This window comes from Hoplias malabaricus, chromosome 2 (assembly GCF_029633855.1).
Source record: "Hoplias malabaricus isolate fHopMal1 chromosome 2, fHopMal1.hap1, whole genome shotgun sequence".
Classification (NCBI taxonomy): Eukaryota; Metazoa; Chordata; class Actinopteri; order Characiformes; family Erythrinidae; genus Hoplias; species Hoplias malabaricus.
This window is the reverse complement of record NC_089801.1, coordinates 23,423,309-23,449,496: the sequence shown is the minus strand read 5'-3', so window position 1 is coordinate 23,449,496 and position 26,188 is coordinate 23,423,309. Positions and strand designations below refer to the sequence as shown.

Below are 26,188 nucleotides of genomic sequence, written 5' to 3'. Positions count from 1 at the left end.
GCTTCCGCTGGCGATGTTAACGGGGAATAGAACCAAACGTTTATGGAAATCTATTGCCCAAAGCTTATCATTGTTATCGAGTAAAAAATTACCACAAAACAAATCAAGATCGATTTATTACCCAGCACTGGTTTAATGGCATCCAATTCCCTCAGAAATGTTCCAACATCTAGTGTAAGGCCCTTTCAGAAGAGAAACTGTTACTACAGAAAAGTGCGAAGCACACGTGCCAATATTCATTCATTCATTCATTCATTCATTCTCTGTAACTGTGTCCAAAGCCTATCAGGATTCATTGGGCACAAGGCGTGTCAATATCACAAATCAGCCAATCTATTGTGAACTGCCATTAACAACAAGAACTCACAATTAAATCCAACTAATATTAGTCATTGCCAAATCCACCCTGCACTGACTCTCCGCTAAACAACTGTGTTCTCTAGATCTCCTGGCCTCGTACGGCTGAGGCATTATCAGGGGTAGACCCAGTGATCTTCTGATGATAAGATGATAAGACACACGCTGAGACAGCTGTGCAGATCTGGAGCCCTGTAAATCTCTTAAAGGAACGAGGTCCAATTTTTTACCTTTAAATTACAGCAAAATCACTGGCATGCTCCACCAACCTGTAAGTGGGAGAAAAGAGCCTCTGTTGTTGCTACTCCAGGCTCAACACTGCAGAAACTGCACTATGTATAGTTTGATAAATGGTAGAATCTCACACCCGTCCCACTTGATTTCAGTACAGTGCTGAAAAATTAATTACATCCCAGAAGCAAAAAGTTCCAAATCTTACCTAGTGTTTTAAGCTTACATAGAACTACAGGAAATGATAAAGGATGTGCCGCCTGATGTGTTAAATGTTGTGTAAGTATAGTTTTAAGAACGCGGTGGGTCCGGTCCGGGGGCTATCCGGAATCACTGGCCGCAAGGCACGAACACACCCTGGAGGGGGTGCCAGTCCTTCACAGGGCAACACACATTTGCTCTTTTAAACAAAGGTTTGCTGGGGGTAGCATATGACAGGAGTATAAAAGAGACAAATTAAACATGACACACACACACACGCACACACACACGGTCCAGTGCGTCTTCCTCAACTTGTGTTTGCTTCTATTTCAGACTCTGTGACCTAAAAATCTGGACAGAGGTTCTCTGAAGGGCAGCAGGTGCAGCAAGGTGATGGTCATTGTGACAACTAGTTTCTACTGATCTCACGGCCTGATGGAGTAGAGGAACCGGGCACAGAAATGTTCATTGCTGTGTCTGAAATGGCGCATGTTTGACTTAAACTCCATCTCATTACAGAGGATCACAACATTTGTAGCAACAAACAAGGGGCAGGCTGACAGGACATTTTCACATCTCTCTCTCTGTGATGTGCTTTAAATAGATGGTCTTAAAGGGTGTCATGTTTTTTTCACTTAGTATAAATTGTGGGTGGGAAAGGAGAAGGAAGAGAGAAGGTATTTCCAGAAGATGTTTTAGGGTATGGCACCACATGTGTGTGTGTATGTGTGTGTGTGTGTGTGTGTGTGTGTGTGTTTGTATGAATAAACATTTTAGAAAAGAAGCTTAAAGTGCTGAAGCATCTATAACATTAAAGCCACCTCCTTGTTTCGACACTCATTTTCTCTGCTCCTCAGACCCTATAGGTGCCCTTTGTAGTTCCACATTTACGAGTCCATCTGTTGCTCTGCATACTTTGTTAGCTTTTCCCCTATTTCTTCAACAGTCAGGACCCCTACAGGACCACCAATGAACAGGTCTTTCTCAACACTAAATTAATTAATTAATTAAAACAATTACTTTAAAATGTTTTAAACATTTGTATTAATTCCCTAGAATGTCTACATAGTGCTGCATGTGTGGGTGAAAAGAGGATAAAGAGCAAAAAAAGTAAACAAAGATTAAGCAAGAGCAGAGATGATAAGTGCAAGAAAACGAGTGTGCAATACACTGAGACCGATTAGAGAAAAAAGAGGGAGAGAGAGAGAGAGAGAGAGAGAGACATAGATGATGACGCAGGCAGGGAGAGCTACTCAGGCGTGGTTGGTTCGATGGCAGGCTAATCTGGGTTACTATTTTCATTGCTGTCACTTCCTCCTGTTTCATGACAAGCCATTTTGGGTTAAGCCTGTGCTTGGCTTACAAAGCTCTATCAACCCCATCCCCCACTCTGTGCTCTCTCGCTCTCTCTTTCTCTTCCTTCCAACTCTTACCCATTCTGTAAGACTTTAAAAAGTGAGAGACTATTAAAGACTATTTCAACTGTGCATCTTTGTTACCCAAAGCAATAGTGTAACGGTACCTTTAAAGCTACATCAATGGTCTTAATGTCCAATTGTATCTTAAAGTTTACTTTAAATTGCTTAAGTTGCTGTGTTCCAGTGACGAAGATGAAAAATCTGCTATAACCTTCCCTGTTCAAAAACACTAAAAACATCTTTAATGGTGAAACCCCAGCGATGGTACCTTTATTTCTGAAAGTGTAGTGTGGTTCAGAAAAGTCCCTTTCACACAATTCGGCATAAGGCCACAAGGTTATGCAAAACCACTAAAGACTAAAAGGTCTCATTAAAAAAATATATATACATGTTTTCCATGTTTTGCTGGTGCTGTGTGTATTAGTCTACAGGCATACACCTTGAGGAAAAAGGCACCAATCATGCTTGAAGGCCAATCGAGCCAAACCACATCATTAGTAATAAGAGGAGAATTGGAGGTTGGAGGTTGGAGTTGTCAGGGTCCTACCTCTGAGCAATCTGTTCTCTGATCGGCTCGCTTTTGGGGACGGCTCTCTGGGGCCACAACAGACGGCTCCTGCATCTGCCAGGGGAATCTCTCGACTTGCTGCCTCCTAGGAGAAGACACAAGTTATTACTGCATACTAGAAGGGTAAATTGGGAAATGAAAGTATAAAAATTGGTGGAATACTGGAATTACAGCCAAAATTTACAATTTAACCCTGCATGTGCTAACAGTAGTGGTGAGAGATTCCCTTTAATTCTACTTAATTAAGATGCACAGTGTAGTGGATAACAGCACTTCCTCCCATCCATATGTATGTGTCAATTTAAATATGTTTTTCAGAATGCTGCTGTTAAATCTGTACTGATGTTAGTGCTGATAAATTTAGTGCTGATAAAGTTAGCACTAACTCCATTTTACATATATGCAGAGGATTCAAACTGTGTGGCGTGCCCTACACGTAGCCAGGGGATAGACATGAAACTGCAAAAAATAAATATTTCAAAGAATATTTAAACAATGTAAAACTTTTTATGTTCATACTTTGAGATGTACTTTTTATTCACAATCTAATGTAATAACATTGTTTTATTTTATTCTTACAGCAATAAATATTCAAAACAAGTGTCATGTGAGAAGTGTAGAATAATTGAATAATTTTCCTGTTTACACACACATGGATGAGGAGAGAAATGCCCCAGAATAGGAGCTGTTCATATGTGGAGAATAGAGGAGAAGCTCTCATCATCACATGCTGTTATTTTATTTTATTTTGTTAATCAGTTAAAGGGGACATATTATGCAAAACCCACTTTTTGCCTGATTTTGTATTTCTCTACTCTCTACTGCTCCTATAAACACTCCAAGAGCAAAAAAAACAAACAAAACATCCATCCGTTTTCTGTGATTCGGTTGAAAGTTTTTGGTGTCAGGAATCATATGCTTTTACGAGCTGTTCGGATGGCTCCCTTATTGTGATGTCACAATAAGAAAATTTGCCTATAACCACCTTGGCACCCCACTTACCTGTGTAAACATGGGATGGGTGGGGCGTGGTCAGCAACAGCTTATTTGCATAAAATGGGCATAAAAGGCTCGTTCTGAAAGGGACTGAAACTGGCAAGAATAGGGCTGGTGAGATCTCTTCATGTGAAAGTGCAAAAACTTGTTTTGAACATGTATTGAATAGCCCATAGACATATTCTTTTATTCTCTTATTAAAAAGAGGTATAATATGTCTCCTTTAGTGATACACAATACATTTCCTGCCCAAATGTGATGATTTTTTATATGGTAGTTTGCATATTTGTAGTTGGCAATTTGGTTTTAATTAAAAGGGGAAAGTTCTCAAAGAAAAAGGTTAAATTGTATAACTTAGTAAAATGACAAGTTAATATTCAGATCACAATAAAGTGTTGCTTAGAGTTTTGGCCCAGAAATTCCATATCGATACCCACCACCCCACCATTTCTCCCAAGCGTACTGACCAGCTCCACACATACAAGCTTTGTTTACTTGAGAAGTTTGCATTAAAAGCCACAAAAGCAGGTTTGGTTCAATACAAATACATACACATGCAACCCCACACACACTTTAACAAGGGTTTGGAGGAGAGGCACATTTTGAGAATTCATTGGGGTTATAAACACACACACACAAAATTTGGCTTGTCTTGACATTCACAGGACAACCTCAAAAGGCTCCTGACATCCAAGGGGCCAGGTTTAAAAGGAATTAAAGGAAGGTTCTTGCTGAGAAAAAGGTACAAAAAAGGGTGCACTACAAGTACAGAGTCAAATACAAGGGGCCAAGCACTGCATGGCTCTACTGTAACAGTCAAAGACAGAACAGGCACACACGGAACAGGGAGCTTAGCTGCAGCACACGGCAATGCCACGAGACAAGAGGTTGTTGCAGTAGAAAGAAGGGAAGCATCCACAGGGACCCACAGGGAATAACAGGACAGGTACAAGCGTAAAAAATGTGCACTCATGGAAAGATCCTTGTTGGAGATGTTCCATGGGTTTGGTTCTATTGCGCATAGGCAAGACAGGTATATGGGATCCTAAGCAAAAGGTTTCAGCCATTTCCATTAAGAGAGACAGGGAATTCCAGGGAACTACAGCTGTGGGATTAAGGAACGTAACACACCCATGAGCGGTGGCCTGACGGCATGATGTCAGGCAGATCCTGTTTGGGACGTCTTGGAAGAGGAACAGGATGATATTCATGGTCGCCACCTTCCACCCACCACTCTGAGCTCATCTGCTCCACCACCACCTCTCCAGGGTCAAAAGGCACTGGCTCATCGTCCGTCCCATACTCCACGTCAATCTCCACGGCAGTACCAGTGGGCGATTTCACTCGGTGCACTGTCCTGCTCAGGAGGTAGGACCCCTGGTCGGTCCCGGATGGCCCTGCTGTGAGGTCAGAGCTCATATGGCTCCGTAACATGGCCTCTCTGCGAAGTCGGTCACTGTCATGCTGTGTCCGCTGTGGTCGGCGCACTGTTACCTCTCTGCTGCATGGTCCAGCATACAGGCTGCTGTCCGAGTCCAGCTCCACCTCCTCTTCATCCTCGTAGCTGATGGTGTCCACTCTGTCAGCGTAGTGCACCCTGGGACGAGATCGGACCTGCACGGCCCCTCCATACCTCGCGACTGACTCTTGGACTTTGGCTTTATGGTGATGTTGGTGGGAAAAGGGGTGATGGTGTGATTCATGTGCACGTAAGCGGATCCCTCCAGGGCCAGGCCGGCACATAGACGGCCCCGGGTTTGGAGGTGCTCTGTAGGAGTGAGGCTCAGACTCGGTGTTGTCCTCCTCTTCGGTCACCTCAGGAATGCTGAACAGCTGTTTGTTGTGATAGGCCTGGGGGTGGAGCTTCAGGATCTTCTCCAAGACTTCTTCATCGCTGTCTGGCTCCCACACCTCAGACTGAGGGCAGAGCCAGGGCAAGGAGTGTGGCCATTACACAAAGAAGGAGGAGTGTGAACACACAAGGACATACAGGAAGGGAAAGTTGGCATTGTGAAGGTCAAAGGGAAGGTTTAAGAGAGAAAGAAAACAGAAGAAAATTAAAGCAGCAGAAAAGGAAGAACATAAAGAAGCAGAAGATGCATGATTACATCTCACAATGAGAAGGTTTGATCCAAAGTCTAAAGAAAAGTAGCAAAGAAGAGTGAAGAATGGGGATATTTATGATATTTAAAGAGAATTAAAGATGAATACTGCGATGAATGCTTTTCTGGTCAAATTACATAGGTGCTTTGTTCTGAATTTAGTGTACGAGCCTTACCCTGCCCGCAGGTCCGGAGTTGTAATTTCTGGGCGTCACATCGGCTGTGGACTCTGAGTACAAATCTTCCTCCTCTTCCTCCAAGATGTCGGAGAGATCTGACCGACTGCTCTCTGCATGGTAGTCAGGAGGAGGGTCCATAAGACCTCCGGCGTATATCTGCACAAATCCCAGCAACAATCACAAATGAAAAGACAATATATTCTAGTTAGGATGATGTGTAGCTGCCAAAAAAGCTGTAATCAATCAGAATCGGAATAAAGTTTATGCGTAATGTAATAAATAAATAAAATAAAAACACCCAAGATTAACAGGAAAAAAAAGTGTGTGTATCAGTGCAAACAACTCATGCATGATATATATAGTGGTCTACAGCAGGGATTTTCAAACGTTTTGGACATATGCCCCCACTCTCCTCCCTGTTTACCCAATCATCAGGACCCTGAAGTATGATATTTATCTGTGGAGAATTTAAATTCCCTTAACCTCATGCCCCCAAGACCGGTGGTACTACGTGTAAGACAGTATTAGCAGACCATAATGCTGGTCAGCTGTTTAAGGTCATCATGGCAAATGATGGCCGACTGACCTTTATTCTGGGCTGGGGCTCAGGTCGCAGGAACTCCTCGATGGAGACCAGCCGGGTGTTCTCTCTGTCGTCCTCCGGCTCGGACTCCAGTGGTGAGGGGTTGGGGGGCCGGAGTGGGTGTGTGTCCGGCGGATTTAGGAGGTCTGTCCCTGTGGCACAGACCTTGGGCACGCTGGGGGCAGGAGGTGGGGTGTGAAGCTTGGCACGAGGATCCTCCAAGAAGTCGGAGATGGAGGCGGAGGGACGCAGGGATCTGGGGCTGTCAGTCTCTCTGCTGGGCTCCGGCGATGCAGTGGTGGCCGCAGTGGGCTGGGCAGGGGCTGGAGCTGCCATTGCGGTGGGAACAGCCGTGAGGATGGGCACTGGGACGGGCAAAGGAGTGGGCACAACCACGGGTACAGGCACACTGACCTGCCAACAGACACATGCTCCATTTAAACAAAATTCAAAGAGGGGTCTTGAAAATGTCACCCAGGACACTTTAACCATTTTAAGCCTGAAGATGCACTATGATTGCATTATAATAATAAAACATAATAGTTATGTTCAAAACATGCACGAATTCGACACAAATTTTTCCAAATTTTGTCATTTTTTAAAAAATTGTTTCATCAACATTTACTGAAAAACCTGCGACACCTGACCCTCACCGGTGGGTTAGACTTGGCAACAGTAAGAGGTTGTGCTTCCTGCGCAGCCATGGTGACCATCAGGGGAGCGACTGCCGCAGGGTTTGCCCACGCTTCGACAATAGAACCAGCAGGCAGAGGGGCATCATTGGTGGCAGCTTTGGCAGAGACCCCCCTGACAGGTCCAGGGGGATGTGTGTCTAGGACAGTGCTGAGAGTCATGTTGGGCATTTTGGCAGCAGACAGAGACAGAGAAGTGGCACAGACCGCGGGCTGCGTGGTGGTGGCACCAGCAGTGAGGACACTGGCACTGGCTGGCATTGGCTGGCACAGAGGCTTGGAGGCGCCAGCCATGATGGCGGGCAGCTTGGCGGGCACATTAACTGGTGTGGAGTCGGCGGACTCGCCGTGAGGAGACATGGTGCGAACAGTGATCTCACGAGCCGTCTGCAGTGTCTGAATCTGAGACGGACCAATCAGAGCGCTGCCAGCTGTGGGGGAGGACACCTCCAACACCTGGAGAAACAACAAGAAGGGTCAGGACAATCCTACCCTGAACTAACCTTTTATTTTACATTAGTAGCTTGAATTGTGTGTGTGAGGTCTGTAGTTTCTAGTCAGAAAACACCTACCCTCCTCCAAAATTTACATAATACAGTTTCTGCAGTGCTGAGCCCAGAGTAGCAACAACAGACATTCTATTCTCTCTATTTCAAGTCAGTAGAGCATCACGATGATTGAATGATTGAAAACCACATGTAAACAAAAAGCAACAACCAAATAAATCACCTTCTTCTTGTCAGCGTAGATGGTGTAGCCAGTGACACGGACCCCATTGGAAGTCCCAGCAGCATCGATGGTGACGGGCAGCCAGCTGATCTGTGCAATCCCTGGAGACGGCCCCTGCTCCAACTGGACATCCAGAGGAGCGTCAGGGGGACCTGAGAGTTAAAAGTCTGGGTTAAAAACTTAAAAGAGCAGGTGTTCTGAAAACGCAATAGCTCACATCTGAGGATTTTAATAATACATGTATGGGTTTCTTTAATGGTCCTCCCTGGTTTCCCTGGGCTCACCTGCAGAGAGCGTGGTGAAGGCAGTGATGGCGCTTTTGCGCTCGCGCTGCTCCAGGGGTAGTTCCCAGGGCGTGCGATGAGGCCGGGCCTCCACTTTAACACGGTAGTGGAGGCTGGGAGTAAGGTTGCTGAGGCACAGCGAGTAGCAGCCAGCTCTGACCAGTTCACGCTCTTCGTCGTTTAGAGACACCACGTGTACGTAGTTGCTGTTGCTGGACAGCCAGCTCAGGCAGGCAGAGGTGGCGGTCACTCGCTCTACTCTCAGCTGTGTGGGTGCCACACAGACGTCTCGACCAACCAGCATGGAGCAGCGCAACTGGTCGGAAGCACCTTTCTCCGTCAGGCTCTGGATGGCCACGCGATACGCCTTCTGACCCACGTCCAGACGCTCCAGGACCGCTTTGGTCTGAGCCCCGAAGGGAACATTAAGCCTCAGTTCCTGATCCACATAGACATTGTAGCTCAAGACAGCTCCCCAACCAGCCGGCACCAGTGGTGGCTCCCAGCCTACAATGACGCTCTTGGCCAGCTGCTTGATCAACGTGATCTTACGGGGATAAGGCACTGTGTCGGCCCCTACCTCCTCCAAGTCCAGGTCCAGGCCGTTGGTCAGGGGGGTGGGAGGGAGGAAGGGGGCGACAGCATGTGTGTTAGCCTTGTTGTCATCGGTAGGGGCAGAGGCAGAGGCCTCTGACCGTTCTGAGGCGCTGTGGGCGAAGCGTGGCCGGTGCCGGTGAAGCCTCTCACTGCCGCTGTGGAAGCTGCTCTCCTGGAAGGAGCTGTGCGAGAGGTCTCCCGCCTCGTGAGGGTGGCCGCTCATGACGTCATCATCTGACACACGCTCCACAAAGTTGGAGGGGACCAAGCCTCGACGGCCATCCATCAACTCTCCTGTAGTAGGCAGCAAAGAGGAAGTAAATTAGCCATTTGGAGCGGAAGCTGAAGCATGGTGTTACAGCAAACATCAGGAATGAGTTAAACCCTCAACCTGTGATGATTATTCATTTGTTATGTCATGTGACACTTTTGGGAGACAATATATTCACAAGGAAACTGCAGTTTTGGTACTGGCTTTTCAAAAATAATACAACCTGGATGGTAGGGTTGATATTATATTGATATTTATAACACTTATGGCACTCTTCTACTGCATGGTACCTACTCGACTCTACTTTATTGGCATTTGCTACCTGGTAGGTTTTCTGATGTAATGTTGACCCCGATATGTAATGGGCTTTGTAAACTACAACAACGGAAGTGGTGTATATATATATATATTAACTTAACAAGTTGTGTATATAAAAAGAATTTAGCATCTAAATCTACTACAAAACCAAAGAGCAGAAAATTTAGTGTGTGCATATAAACAGCAAACATAAATAATTATATAAAACGTTACCTTAAGTCCTCTCTGTACATAACAAAACAAATACAGAATAGCTGCTCTGCTGGGTCAGTGTAGTTTGTCTGCTTGGTTTAGAGCTCATTTGCTGTTGAACCAGGTGCTTCTGCTTGAGGTGGTGAAACAGATTAGTTGTGTTTTCCCCTTCTGTGGTAACAGGCTTCTTTCATTTCTTGCATAATACTGTGGTTCATTGTAGACACTCCATTCACAGTCCAAAAAACATGGAGGTTAGGTGAATTGGCTTCTCTAATTATTGCCTGGTGTGTGAGCAAATGAGTGTGTATGTGAATGAATGTCTGTATCTGTGAGTGAATATGTGTGTGCCCAAATATGGATTGGCGCTCTGTCCAGGGTGAAACCCTAGTGCCCAATACAGTCCTCCAGGTGGACGGTCGTTTCTGGTCGAGAGTACGCTGTGCATGTTTGACAGCTGCTTCTCTCCAGTGTGTGTGTGGATTGAATGTTGATTGTAAAGCGTACTTGGGTTTCTAGAAAGGTGCTATATAATTATAACGTTACATAGATAAATAAATAATAAATATATAAATGTACATCTGATATTTCCTAACCACCTCGACACAACTGAAGTCACACCCTTTTCAGAGCTACTTTTCCATTGTGTGTAAATGCCTCAGGTAAAGCATGTATGCCACAATGTGTAACTGCATGGCATCATTATGTAAACAAGTCAGAATATCACTGTTATAATGATATTGATTTTTTAATTAATTTTAAAAATGATGACAATATTATTGCGAACGATGCGATATGGCACAGCCCTACTGGATTTCAACATTTAGTAGTGATTGACAAGTTTCTTTGGCCAATCAGCGCTCTGCAATGTTTACACATCACAGTTTAGAACCTACTCGGCTCCCTGGAAACAAGGAGAGAGCAGGTATAGTCGAGTAGAGTAGGTATTATGCAGTGGAAAAGCACCATTATTGTCATGAGGTGAACAACAAAAATCACAGTTCCTCTGGGAAAAGGGAGCTGAATCTGTGGTAGCACTAGCAGACCTGTGGTTTTCTCCATGATTGTTATTTACATTAAATGACTGAAAACAGTCATTCCAAATGGAAGCGTACTATCTGTATGATAAAAAAAACTCTAGCAAAACCACCTTCATAGAAGCCATCGTCATCCATGTCCCCATAGACGTAGATATATTCTCCAGCTGTGAGGGGCAGCTCCACCTCTGGATTATCATTGGGACCCTCATATGGGTTGTAGCTGCATGAAAAGATATTTTAGTGAGAATGACTGTACAACAGTTACCAGTGAATAAGACACTGTTTCACAGATCAGGTTAAAGGTATGGTAGGCTGTAGAGAGATGCGTACCTATAACGTGCAATGAAGACCTGGAGTTTAGAGGCTCCTCGACTTACAGACACAGGTGCGGGAGACACATCAATGTCCAGTTCCTCCACCTCACTGGCAGTGTCCACCTGACAAACACACAGGCAAAGTATGTGAGGAATAATATGGCAGAATTGCAGTATAATTGTATTACGGCTCAAACATCAAAATAAATATATATAATTGAATATGTTAAAATATATTGACATATTAACATATAGTTAATACACTAACACACTAATCGCTTGCAGAGAGGAGTCTGTTATGTAAATAAACCTGTATTAATAGCACAGAGTAAAAAAAGGACCTACGCATATTTATAGCTCTTGAGAAAAAAAAATAACCTTTTATGGATAATCACTTACAACTACTACAACCTTTATAATCCAGTACAGCATAGGATTATCTCCCTCAGGTTTAGCTGCTAAACACATGGCATTCAGGTAAATGTTATACACTCATCCGGGAACAGGCTCTCTTGCAGAAATACACATACGTAGCATTAGGAGAGGGCATAAACCTGGTCTCAGATCAGGAGAACCTGATAACCACCCATACTGACGATAGCACACAAGGCAAAATGGAGCTACTGATAAAGAACCACCAAAGGTTAACCCTCAGGGGTTTTAGCATATGAAATTCTCCTTTAAAACACACTAGGTTTCATATCAAAATGTTCAGAACAACTGTTTGATCCACAGCACCCTGAAAAGAGATGGTTTGGGCCTAAAACTGAAAATCTGATGTTCCACTTTGGAAACTCTTCATAGCTGTTGTGAATAGGTAAATTTATCCTAAGTGTCCACTGGTGTCTCACATAAATACACCACATACACACAGTGAGATGTCTTGTGTATATCAACCCCTGTACTTAGCCTCATAACTGGGATCTGAGACCTCTAAGATCTCACGATAAGATACAGGAAATGTCTAAACCGTATTTCTGTGTGGTATTAGCAAAAAGGCATTAATAAAAACATTGATAAACACTGAATTTGATGCATGGTGATGTTCATGGACCCCAGAGGACTATGTGTTTTTGGGGAAACACTAGCATTGGTTTGGTTACAGAGGCAATATTTTTCATTGATGTGGTAAAAGGTAAATGTGAGCAAATAAAATGTTGCCATTTCTATTAGAATCCAAGAAACAGGCGCTTCAACTAAGGCTTTTATTATACATTTGATTCAAGCCCATGTCCATTAGCTGTAGCCTGTATATGAGGCAGAAAGCCCTGGTATGACTGAAAGGGAGAGTGTGAATCTGTGTTTGTTACATCAGAAAGTGTCATTTCAGCTGTGGAAAGGTTAATGAGTTTTTTTTTTCTAAATCCATTGAGTCAAACCAATCCACAAAGCCACATGACTGTGACGTGTTTCCAGTGTAATCTGTACTAGCAATCTGTCCATATCAATACATCACAGAGGAGTAAGGGCACCAAAGACTTACGAGCACACAGAGAGCAAGAGAAATACAAAACAACAAGAAATCCACTGCATAATATACACTAATTAGCCATGCATTTATGTCCAGCTCCTTGTTTCTACACTCACTGTCCATTCTCTCAGCTCCAATGGCCATACAGGAGCACTTTGTAGTTCTACCTGCTTCATGATGGTCCTGTAGGGGTGCTCACTCCTGACCATTATAGAACAAGGTGAAAGGTTGCAAGTAAATGCTGTATGCTGAGCAACAGATGGACTACAGTCTGTAATTATATAATTACAAGAACTAAGAGCTCATGTATGGCCTGTGGAAGAGGACAAGAAGGTGGTCAATGTTATGTTATAGCTGATAAATATATATTTCTATGCATTTTTCCTCTAGGCTGACAACTCAGTTATCTATACCAAGCCTAGGAAAATTATTTAGTTAATTTAAGCAATTATTTTTGTCCTTGACTGCATAAAAACTATGTATATGTACACAACACACCCAAAGGTTTAAAAGAAACCTAATTTGTTTAATTCAGTTACTTGACAATTTGCATAATTTCAAGAGCGATTGAGTGATACCTTTGGAAGCTGAATGTGGGCCTAAGGTCACTTCAATCAATACAAGGCATCACCTAAGAGGTATAAAGCCCCCAAGCACTGGCCAGTGGAGCAATGAAAGTGTGTTCTCTTGAGTGAAGGAGTGTGCTGGCATAGAGTTTGTGATATAGAGCATCAGTACCTGAACTCACTAATGCTAGGGTGGCTGAACGCAATCAAATCCTCACAGCAATGATTCAACATTTAGTCTAAAGCCTTGAAGAGTATACACTGTAATTACACCTGATACCCTTTATCTTAGAAGACATGTAAGACGACTAGGACAACACCTTTTGGCCATAGTGTAAACAGTATAAATTAAACTGGTTTTATTATCTCGAACATTTGAAGTGTAAACAGGGTAAGTGTATTATCTACTACTGCTACGACATTCAGGCAATTTGCAGTAATAAAGCAATATCTCTTCCAAACCTTTGCCTGTCACACATGCCCAGCGATGGGGTCAGTCTCACCTCGTGTGTGGGGCTGGCTTTGCGGGGGCTGGCTGGCCGTGAGCCAGCAGCTGATTTGGGGGAGAGGTGGGTCTCTGATTTAGGCGGTGAGGGGCTGGAGGTGGAGGCGGACTTGAGGCTGAGGCTGGGCAGCTCACGGTGCTTTGTGGCCGGTGACCGCTCGGGCCTGGACAGTCCTGCTGCATGAGGTGAGGGGACCCCCCGGAGAACAGCGGCAACATCTGACCACCAGAGCAGTGAGAAGAAAGAGAGGAAAATACAGTGAGACAGAGAAAGTGAGAAAGAAAGAGAGAGAGCGGGAAAACAAAAGAGGATATAGTAATGAAAGCCAGCACATGCCACAAACCCTTTGTGTGTAATAAAATAATACTCAGACATAATACTAACACATGGCATCAACAACAAAAATCAGCTTTCAGTGCATGTGTGGAAGTGGACAATGTGTAAAAACAAAAAAAAGGTTACACTTTTACTGTAGACGACAATGTATAGAGAGGATGATGACACATTAGTAATACAGGTACAAAAAATGCCTACAGAAACTGCAAAAAAGTTTTCATCACAATAAATACTAAAAAGAAAATTGGAATCCTTGGAATACTTTTATTTTTGTTTGTTTTTTCCCTGATGCTAAAAAAACAAGAGCTAAAGAAGAATCATCTATTTTTACCATCAAAAATTAGCAAACAATTGTTATCAAGTGATCATTAATTATTAAAAATTTTACAACCTTCAACTCTGATGAGAGAAATAATCAACATGCTTTGAGGTCCCTGAATCAACCAGTTTAGGCCACAAAAGTGCAAGTCCCTTCAGGGGGATGGCTGTGTTTAAAAGAGCCTTAGTGGAGTCTCGTATTCATCCAGGCCTTAAGGGCGAATTCAAATGTGAAGAGGAATCAACTTCACTGATTTCTTCATTCATTAATTCATTCATTCACTAATCTTCTGTAACTGCTTTTTCCTGAACAATGTCACAGTGTGCCCCAAGCCGACCCAGAAAATAAACTTGTATATAGTCAAATGAAACAAATGTATCAATACTAACCAATATTGAAAGTTTCAGTATCAGGACTGAAAGTGTGGTTTTGTGCCATTTCTATGAGGGATATAATGCACTTTAATGAAAGAACGCTCGTGTGTGTGCACTGTGACTGTGTAAAAGTATGTGGGTATGAACCTAACATAGGGCTTAAACCTATAGATGAGCTGTATGTACAGAAAGCATGTCTGTGTGTGTGTGTGTGAGAGAGAGAGAGAGAGAAAGAGAGAGAGAGAGAAAGGTCATGTTCAGCATGGTGACTGACCCCTGGAGAGGTCAGCAGAAGGGCAGATTACAGGGGTGTAGTGAAAAAGAAAGAGGTTTCTGCTCATCTGTCTGCATGTGAGATCACAGGAAGGGCATCATTATCCCTTAAACCTGCCATCTATCCTTCCATCTCTTCATCCACCCATTCATCACATAACACCCTCATACGCTTCAATCCCTCTCCAGCAAAACTGTTTGGCTTCTGGGGCCATATTAAAAAAAAAAAAAAAAAAAGGCCTACACAAACTATTCCAGGCTCAGTTCCCCACCGTCTACATGACTTATTCATCAAATATAAAAGCAATAACTGATTCTAGATCAGCATTTGTCTAGGGACTGTATCTAGTCTAAGGCACAATAATTTTACTGTTTTTTTTTTTAATTAATGCAATTCTTAATTTGTTCCTTAGTATATTCACAATCACATTCAGATCTGCTACTGTGTTCTTAACAATAAGTGTCATGTGACCACAAAGAAGTTTCGTGTTGATCAATGATCAATTTAAAGGAACACTAGGTAGTATTTTTACATTAAAATACCAGCTTCAAAATAATTGTGATGCTCCAATAAGCTGTAATAGGGAGAACAGAGCCTCTGTCATTGCTACATGGACTCAGCACTGCAGAACTGTAACTTTTAGAGGAGGGTAGGAAAGCACCCCCAGACCACTCCAACCACTCCCCGCCTTGATTTCAGGACAGTGCTGTAAAAGTGAATCACACTCTGAACTGTATGAGGAGCATGTGAGCAAAATGACTAAATCTTACCTAGTGTTCCTTTAAAATCTTTCAGGACATATGGACCAAAATAAAACATATGGTCAATAATGGGCATTAAAATGTTAAATGTGCACTCAAGCTGATTTGATCAAACGCTCAGAACAATGTAAAAAGTATAAGCCAAGAGATTATGAAGCAGGTACTGTATCATGCAGACGAGAGATTGAAAGAAAGTCCTCACATCCAGTACTAACGTAAAGACAAAACAATGTCCATAAACAGCAGAATAAACATCTGTCTTAAACAAATGCTTCTGATTTTAATGCAGATTTCCTTCATAACTGTCCAGCTAATCACAAAACTGATCAGTACAAAATGAACCATAAATGTCTCAACGAAGCCAACATTTTATGTGGAAAACGTCTATAATGTCCATAGAGCCAGTAACCCCAATATCCCAGTGAGACTAGTACCAGGGCAGGACTAGGACAAAAACTAATTATCAAATCAATAACAAAAACCAAACCCAGTGCGTAGTGAGCAGAAAGCAGACAGTACAGAGACAATGTCAACAAACAGCCAGCCAACAAGTTAAAGGGGACTTCCACAGATTTTTTAAATTTTCTTCACAATACAATGGCTGAGAAGCCTTATGTGAAATTACTGTAGAGAAACACTGACTCAGATGTCTTTACAGGGGAGATGATGGTGGTGGCAGGAATTTAATATTAAGTCACAGGCCAGAACTGGAAGAGTATTCAAAATCGCTTCACGTAACGACTGAAGTTTTTAGTCATTAATTATATCTGGTTCCCATCACCACCAGTGTGATTAATTCTGACTCTGTATGGTTCTCTTGAAACTGCTTACTGAAACACTTCAGTATGCTGAGATTTTGAAAAGCCACTGGAATTCCCCTTTAATTCACACCACCTACTGTATTATAGGAATAATCAGGAAAAGAAAAAATCAAATGTACATAACATCCCCTTTAAGCCAAATGTAGTTAACTAGCCACAGTTATGTTCACAAAAACATACAAAGGATCTTAGCATAAAATCTAAGAAGTTCATAAGAATATAATTAAATGTAATTCTCCAAAGAACTCTAAAGAAATTCTGAAATGCTGTCTTACAATAGACTTAATTCTCAGGACTCTCTTCATTGTTTATTCTTCTGTAGGCAATGTGCAGTAAATATGTAGCGGCATTTTACAGTTTATAAATATTAATAATAATAATAATCAACCATTATTACTAGTATTCAGTTAAATCCATGCAGCCGATAGCTAAATGGACAAAAAATAAAATCAAATTATATCTTTCAAAATACAAGCAGGGCTCCTGACTCTGGAAGTACTTTTGGAAAGTGTTTATTCCACCAATTAACATTATTCAAGCTGTAAATAATCTGGAAGATAATGTCCACCATTTTAGCATCTGCACACCTACAGTATCACATTTGCTTCTATATTGCTGTATAATCCCAAAGAAAACATATACTCTTGGCTAAAGGGGAACATTGTGTACACCTGATGGTTCGGTCAAATTATTCCATTCAAGTCTCATTCCAAGGGCCAGCCATGCAGGTGTGGAGGGGTCAAGCCCTATTGTCCAGGGGATAAACAGCTAAAACACATTGACCCAGAATACCCTGCTCAGAGACGTCACAGAGCGCCTCGTTACCCTCCAGACTCCAGAAGGCGATGTCATCCCATGAGGCACTAGTGCCTGCAGAGGAGAGGGAAGAGAAAAGCAGAGGACAGAGAGACGAGTAGAGGATGGGAGGACAAAGAAAGGACAGGGAGAGAAGGACGGCAAGCAGAATCCACTTACAGCTTTAATAAGCACACACCCTCTACAAGTGATTGTTTGAATGAAGAACAAATGCATATAATCCTCCTTTAGCCCCAAATTTCAGTGATCACTCAGGAGAAGTTTGGTTTTAGGAGTGCGCTTCTTTAATTTTGCACTGGGGCTTGTAAAGCTAATGTAGCTAACAAGTAATGGAAGCCTATGCACAAGAATTAGCTTCATGCTAATCTAAACGCCATTCTACAAAGCTGCATAGAGCACTGAGGTATAAGCTCTAACAAACTCAGTTGGAGTTAAAACTTTAATTTCCTGTGGCGCTGGGAGATTTCCTAGAAACAAAACCTGATGTTGAGTTTAATGAGAAGGGCAAGGGGACATTGTAAATGTTACACCAACTAATACTGAGAAGTGTGCCAGAGGTTATGACCCTTGAAGCATTTACACACTAAATGTTCATTAATTATTTCCTGCTCCTTCCCTCTGAAGACAAAGATAAGACTTGATATTTTTCAGTTAAGTGCAGTTAGCTCTCTACTGGCCCTTTTCCTGCTGCATGCTACCTGCACCACTCTGTTCTTTTTGATTTTTTGGTACCTGGTACATGGTTGTTTTTCCACTACACAGCTCCACCCTGAAATATAGCCAGTAATGTTGCAAAAACCTGTCAAAAACAAAAACCACAGGCTTTGGAAACCACAACAAAGGCTGCTATAACGTTAAGCATTTTTTACTCACGGTGTATTCAAGCTTTGTTTTTGAATTTTGGGACTAAACACATCACTGTACATCAATTCAGACCATCCAGTTGTCTCTGGAGTCTTTTGTCAGCCATTGATCCAAGGAGTGTTTGAGCCTCTTCAACAGATCATGACATAATTTTATGAGCTGCCGTTGTGAGTCGGATAAAAACGAATTTGACTGATGCTGTAGCTTGGAGACTTTACAAACTGCTAGTTTGTGCTGGAGGTTTGCCTTTTGTCATGTACACGCCCCTCTCTGGCCAATCTGCAAGGTTTAGTTCCTTAGAACCACAAGTGAGCAGGTACTAAAAAAGTACCCGGTTCCATGCACCAAATTTTCTTAGTAGAATTTTGTAGGTACCATGAAGTGGAAAAGCACCATAGCTCTAAGGTGGGCTTATGGCAGTAGCATGCTCAGTTCTCATACAGCAAAATGTTATCCATTTGTACAACAGCTACAACTGCTTTCAAGGCATGAATGATTATTTTTAAGTTATTATAGTTTTAAGTTATTAACTGTACAATGTACACTGCTAAAGATTATTAACTATATTAGCCTCCTAGCTCCAGTACAAACTCAAAACGTAAGAAGCAGACACTGGGCACATCTTGCCTAGTTATTTATAATTGAGGAAGGGGATGGGGGCATTTGCTTTTTTAGCCATACCAATGATAGAACATTGCTTTAAAACATCACCACTTCAGTTTACAGCACAGTATCATTGCATATGCAAAATGTGCACATGACGAGAAAGGCAAATGATTTTCAAGAGAAATTAAGCATAAATAACTTTACGAATACAGGAGCTGCAGAGATGCTATTAAAATTCTGTAGCAATGGTAGGGAAACTACAAGCAAATTCTGAGATTACTACGTCTGTATGAGGAAATCAGTAGCAAAGGATAAGCAGTACCTGAGGCATAATAACAGAAGAGACAAGTATCATGTTAACTGTTCTGTTTATGGGAAAAGATCCACCCTTCAATGTAAAGAACCAATCAGCTCGTTGCTAAAGCCCCATGTGGGATAAAACATTTCACACCGAATTTCAAACACACTTTTCAAATCTTACTGTGGTTTCAAATTTGTTTGGTTCATAGACTCCTCTCCATTTTAAAGTGATTAGAGCCTGGTCTTGAATGAACCAATACCAAGATGGCTGCAGAGTGTACAGATGCCACTATAAGCAGTTGTCACTGTTAACATTGCGTAAAGACAACAGTCTATACATGCTTAGTTTGTGTGTCAGTTAAAACGCATGCACCCGATTTCCAGGACTCTCTGGCAATAATGATAGCAATAAATTCTGTTTGATCACAAGCAATACTAAGAACATTTGCAAATTTTGAGTTGTATTTGGCTAGTATCATAAAAGAACTCTGTACCAGTGTCTGTGGAGAGGCCGATGCCATTGGGCAGCTGCGTGAAGCTGTGGCTCAACAGGCCTGGTGCGGACAGGTCGATCTTGGACGCTTGCTGCCGGAACTTGTCCAGCTCCTGAGACAACAGTCCAAACTGCTCACTCTGATTACGACACTTCTCCTCCAACTCTCGCACCTTCGCCTAAACACACACACAAGACAGGAAGAATTATACAGGTAATCAAATCACACACTACTCTGAAAGGTCTAGATACTTTTCACGGGCATTTCTCTAAAAGTTTAAGTTATACTTAATTAGGTTCATTTAATTAAGTCAGCTAGTGTAACTAAGGGAAAACCATGATAATGGGTTGTTTAACATTATTTCTTTGAAAAAATGTATACATAGAAGTTCAAAGACAAAGGTTCCATTGTGGACAAAACGTGTGCTTAAATTATGTAATTTTGGAATCACTAATGCATACTAAGGAACTACGGATAAGTATGTACTAGTCATATATTATTTTGGCCACCCTTCTAATACAACTTAAATATATTTATAGGGTTAGTAGTAGAAGTCAAATGTCATATACTTCAACCCTACAAGTATTATAATTTGTAATAATTTAAGTACACATTTTTATTCCATAAGGGTTTGTAAGTGTGTCCCAGCACAAAGGCTGTTTTATACATATTTAAATGGTAGTAGACCATATTTATGGGTGATTAAATTGATGATCCTGATTAAAAATTAATGTGTGCCACAGGTCATCATGTCCAGACCAGGTTACAGGCCATGATTTTAAAATGGCTGCCTAGTATCACGCTATCATACTGCAACTGCTAATGCACCTGACTGGTCAGGTATAGTGTCATACTGGTTGGCCACTGTAAAATCCCGTCCGGGAACCTGGATCAAATGTCTGGATTTAATGACCACTAAAAGCTATGAAACAAATACCACTACAATCCTTTTAAACAAGATTTCTTAAATTGGTCATTCTAAAAAAAAAACATGTCACTGACCCTTGGCCAGTTAGAAACTCACTTCTATTATAAACTGAACGATCACTGGTTTCTACACTCACTGTCCGTTTATCAACTCCAATGACCACCGTAGTCCAGCTGTTCCTCTGCATACTTTCTTATCTCCATTTCACCCTGTTCCTCAATGGTCAGGACCCCTAGAGGTCCACCACAGAGCAGAGTGGTGGTGGTGTGTTAGTGTGTGTTGCACTGGTACGTGTGGATCAGCTGGCCTACTGTGTGGTCGGTGGAGCTGATAGAATGGACAGTGAGTGTATATACAAGGTAGGTGTTCCTAATCCAGTGATTGTTCAGTGTACTTTTTAAATGTATTATGGATAAATTATATTATAGAAGGCAAGTCATTCATTTGAGATTATTTAAAAATCCAGCCTTTTCAAACCATGATAGCGAATGATCAGGCTAGTAGGTTTATGAGTATAATTACAATGTACAGCATTGTAACAGCAGTACCTAAGCACACACTCAATCCACTGGTGAACACAGATATGAGGCAGCAGACGGAGAGGAGAGGCAGAGAGAGAGAGAAAGAGAGAGGAAACGGGAAATGGGGAGAGGTCTGCAGCCATTTTGCCGTTCTGCTGAGTGTGTACTACAAGCTACAGCATGAACACAACTCTCAAAGCTGAGAGAAACTACGGCTAGTTTCACTTCCGGCACTGCGGTTCAGCTTCCTGGCAGACACTGAACAAACAGGGCCTCATCTCACATACACACACATTCTCTATTACTCATATACACACTTCAGCACACACACACACACATACACAACAGACGAACTCTAAAAAAGCACAGGCAGTTTCCTGTTAAATATCACACCTAGATGTGTCTTGTTATACTTGTCACAGCACATATGTAAAGGAAAGATGGAGGTGGCTTAAAATGCAAGGCATACACAGGGGGTTTAAAGACTATTGTCTTTTATTGTGAAATCAATTAAAAACTTGAATCTTTGATGTTACTTCATGAGACTTTTAGGCCCAAAAGTTTCTCAAAGGGGAAACTGACTATGCTGTTGCTACTTGGCTACAATCATAGACAGTTGGACTACTTCTAGTGGTTCAATAGCTCTATATCTTTATGTTATTAAGGTACCTATATAGATTGACCCTTTCCTTTAATTTTACTAATACACGGAATGATCCCTGGATTAGGAACACCTACCTTGTTTCTACACTCACTGTTCATTTTATCAGCTCCACAGACCACACAGGAGCTCTTTGTAGTTCTACAATTACAGACTGTTGTCCATGTGTTTCTCTGTTTATTTTCTTATCCCCTTTTCACAATGCCCTTCAGTGGACAGGACAGGATCAGGACAGGTCCACCACAGATCAGGTATGATTTGGGTGGTGGATCATTCTGAGTGGCGGGGTTGTGTGTTGTGCTGGTAAGAGCGGATCAGACACAGCAGTGCTGCTCGAGTCTTTAAAGCCCTCAGTGTCAGGGCTGGACTGAGAATAGTCCACCAACTAAAAAAAGGACGAACAACACAAACTGTGCAGCGACAGATGAGCTACTATCTCTGACTTTACATCTACAAGATGGACCAACGAGGGAGGGGTGACTAATTGAGTGGACAGTAAATGGACAGTGATAAAAAACTCTAGCAGCTGTGCTGTGTCTGATCCTCTCGTACCAGCACAAAACACAATAACACACCACCACCACCACTGCAGCACTGAAAATGATCCAGCACCCATATCTTACCTGGTCTTGTGGAGGTATCTGAGTGAGATACAAGGTAGGTGTTCCTAATCCAGTGATCGATCAGCATATATGAGTTTATGTGCCATTATATAAATAAATAAAGTAACTAGTATCTATCTATCCAGCTATTATTCCTTCCCTCCCTAATGGCAGCAGACTAGAAATCATTCCTAATACTGATTATTTTGTACATAATTTAACACATATGACATTTTTATGAACAGTAGAATAGTGCTGACTGGATTATAATATCAGCTGATACCGAGGCCTCACAGTTTAGCCTGTATTGTGGAATCCTTCAAATAATCTCCCAATATATCGTGGATTTTTTACATTTTAACAAAGACCCATGTCTAATTTCAGGACTTAAAGCCAGAGTCCAATCAAAACAAAACACTGAACCATTTCTGATTTTGTTTACTTGCGTTTAGTGGTGTCTACAGGGAGATTTTCCAGTTTTTAGACTAGAAATTCCCCATTTTGATGATGCATTTTAATGTTTTTTTAAAAAAACTACAGACATTTCAAGGTGGATTCTTGAAAGCAAGCTGTATGGAATAGTTTTTCCCACAAACTGACGTTACTGCTGGGAACCTGAATATCACTTCTGCATTCATTAACCTCTACATCTCTGGCTACCTTAACAGAAATTTTTAGTAATGTCTGGGGATGCTTGAAATGCTTATTTCTGTATTGAATGCTGGGTATTGTAGTTAGAAAACACTGATGGAAGAAAACGTAAGAAGGATACCAAATCATAAATTTGCTAAAACCAGTTTGAACAATGGCCAAATGCCTTTAATGGCTTTAATCTTGGATGATAATCTTCATGAAGACCAGTTACTGCATGCTCACTGAAATCAGTGGCTTTAAACAGTAGGTGGGCGGTGTGGAGAGGATGGGAGGGCATCAGGCAAAAATGACTTTCTAGGCGGTATATAGTAGTCAAGTAGTTACAATCAATACCTGCATGCAGTCCAATGTGTTCTGCTCAGCAAACACCAGGACAGAGAACAAAAACAAAGCATAAGAGGAGGAAGAGGGAGAAAGAGAGAGAGAGAGAACAGAGAGATTGAGAATGCATACACATGCATGTCAGAGGGTCAACCACAGGGAAGAATAAATGTGGTTAGTACACACGGGAATCCAGCTCCAGCTTGAACCTGCTGAACCCTCTGTTCACCTACAGTGTCTGAGCCCTTCCAGAACCCCTGTCAGATCACTGCTGTGTTTCATTCTCAGAAATAACTCAAAGGTTCAACAGAGTTACCAATAATGAGATCAGGCACTGATTTTGAATGATTAGTTCTGGATTACAAACACAGCTTCAGCTCCTCTCCACAACCCACTGCTTTGGGGGCTACATACCCTTCTAGTCGATGCTTGGCATTGGGTATGGTGATCTTAGGCTCATTTACAGCTGCTCCAGAATGTAAAAACCTTTTTCATGTTGTCCTAGAACCATGTGTCCAAGTTAAGAATAATTTAGAAACATATATTTTTGAAATTGTAGCACAGAGCAAGTTCCTGCCTGGTTCTAGGAGGAACACTACTACTTGGCCTACATGAATTTATAGACAGACAGGGCCCTCTGGAGGGGACAGGCAATATATTCACAGGTATAGTTACAGAGTGTGTGTGTGTGTGTGTGTGTATGTGTGTGTGTGTGTATGTGTGTGTGTGTGAGAGAGAGAGAGAGAGCGAGACAAAAAAAGATGACGATGGATTAGCATTACTCTACCAGCTCTCTCAGCAATACAAGCTGGATCAACCCCTAAAAACAACATAAACTTCATTTAGACACAACAATGCAAACGTAATGCACAGTACACACAAAACACAAACACGGCTCAGGCAGAAACACATTATATACACATGTATAAAGGTACAAATCAGGAATTATTAGAGTCACATAACAGATACTTTATAATTTTGATATTTAATTTTAGCTTGTATTATGTGTACAAATAGTTCTCAAAGCATGGTAAGTGGATTGGCGACTCAAAAGTGTCCGTAGGTGTGAGTGTGTGAGTGAATGTGTGAGTGTGTCTGTGTTGCCCTGTGAAGGACTGGCGCCCCCTCCAGGGTGTATTCCCGCCTTGCGCCCAATGATTCCAGGTAGGCTCTGGACCCACTGCGACCCTGAATTGGATAAGTGCTTACAGATAATGAATGAATGAATTAATTAATTATACAGCACACAAAACCTGCTTTAAAACATATACATATATATATATATATATATATATATATATATATATAAATATATATATATAGCGCGAGCACAAACATAAATCCTGGGCCTCATACTGGCAATAATGGCAGGTGTTTCACACAATAAAATGAATCAGTTATGCATCAGATTGCATTAGCTATAGGAGAAAGTCTTGTGTGTGTCTAAAACAGAATGATCTAGAGGAGAGGGATAAGGCCATTAAATATTAACACTGCCTTTTTATACTATATCTGCTGTAAAGGAAAGGGACTTTTTAATGACATGCATTCTTAAACAAATAGTGTCTAATTAATTATAAAGACACGTCACTGAGAGCCAAACAGACAAACACCTACACACACACACACACACACACACATACTACAAACCACACAGGCAACTAAAAGCTGAGATAAGCAACATTAGTTGAGGAGTTACAAACTCTACACATTCTCTAAAAGTGGATGGGAGTCCTCACCTCCAGCATTTGCACGACACCTTCATGTTCCCTCTTGGCAAATAACTGAGCCTGAGACAAAAAGAGGTCAGAAATCAAATTAATGTAATTTTTCAGATATTTAAGGACAGATGTTTTAGGACGTGTACAGACTTCGTTCATCAGCAAACCCTGGTGCGATTGCCCTGTTAATCCAGTTCATTTGATGAAGTGTGAACGCTTCATTCAAACTTCACATTTTAAAGAATATATATATAATTTATTCCTGTGTCGGATCAAGGGAAAAGAACTACAGGTATAAACACACCCTTTAGAAAAGCTCAAAGCAATAGTTCCCAAACTTTTATTTGCTATTTGTCACTACACAATGTTGTCTATGAAAAAGTACAGACATTCTAAAAAACTACATTTAGAAATGATTCATTTGATTTCCAGTGAACTTCCTTTAAGTCTGAGGTTATAGTGAACGGTGTGGAATATGCTGTGACTGACCCGCTGAAGTCGTTTGATTTCATCTTGCTTGAACTTGAGGATAGCCAATGCCTGCTCATGTTCCAGTTCCAGCTGCTGCCTGCGCTCTGCGACCTCTCGCATATGCTACGTACACACAAGAACATTGCATAGTAGGACTTTAATAGGTTGAATCTGTAAGGTCCTGTATCCTGTATCTGGATGTTGTCTGTAAACACATTTTACAGGTAAGTGTACTGTTTGGAGCTGGCACAACTTGTGATGTATGTTTTTGCACGAACGCACTGTGCTCAGACCTGTGTGTGTATTAATGTGTTGTGTTTGGATCTGTAAGACTGTTAATCAGATCTGTGTGTGTCTTTTTTTAGATGATGATACATAGACAGGACCTAGCAGTCTGTGGTAAGGTGATGCTTTGAATGCGACAATCAATCAATTCCTCCTGTGTTTGAAAGAGATCCTACAGTAAAATCTAATACAGGTTTACCTTCAGGACCTGCTCTAGGTTCTCCAGTTTGGCACGGAGTTTCTGGTTCTCCTCGAGAACTGAACTGTGTAGAGCGCTCACTGCAGAGAGCTCCTCCTTCAGCTCCTCATTCTCAGACTGAGACTGGAAGAAGTAGAGAAAGAGGAAGAGGGAGGGAATGAGAGTATTTGGTCAAACGTGACTGAAAAAAAAAGACACACTTCCCTGTCATTGCAGTCCAGCCCATTCAAAAGAGCCAGACTGGC

At 41.8% G+C, this 26,188-nt stretch overlaps 1 protein-coding gene across 1 annotated transcript in view; it reads right to left on the bottom strand.

The window, feature by feature from the left end:
* Window positions 1–26,188, bottom strand: part of LOC136675624 (peripheral-type benzodiazepine receptor-associated protein 1-like) — a 136,892-nt gene that overhangs the window by 12,692 nt on the left and 98,012 nt on the right. The window contains exons 11-25 of the mRNA XM_066652275.1: window positions 25,944–26,066; window positions 25,478–25,582; window positions 25,007–25,057; window positions 24,055–24,087; window positions 19,581–19,758; window positions 17,293–17,370; window positions 13,613–13,833; window positions 11,089–11,195; window positions 10,869–10,978; window positions 8,341–9,231; window positions 8,057–8,208; window positions 7,289–7,783; window positions 6,639–7,049; window positions 6,050–6,208; window positions 2,755–2,860 (exon numbers count right to left, since the gene is read on the bottom strand). Coding sequence (XP_066508372.1) covers window positions 2,755–2,860; window positions 6,050–6,208; window positions 6,639–7,049; window positions 7,289–7,783; window positions 8,057–8,208; window positions 8,341–9,231; window positions 10,869–10,978; window positions 11,089–11,195; window positions 13,613–13,833; window positions 17,293–17,370; window positions 19,581–19,758; window positions 24,055–24,087; window positions 25,007–25,057; window positions 25,478–25,582; window positions 25,944–26,066 — 3,220 coding nt within the window. The remainder of the gene's footprint in view (window positions 1–2,754; window positions 2,861–6,049; window positions 6,209–6,638; window positions 7,050–7,288; window positions 7,784–8,056; window positions 8,209–8,340; window positions 9,232–10,868; window positions 10,979–11,088; window positions 11,196–13,612; window positions 13,834–17,292; window positions 17,371–19,580; window positions 19,759–24,054; window positions 24,088–25,006; window positions 25,058–25,477; window positions 25,583–25,943; window positions 26,067–26,188) is intronic.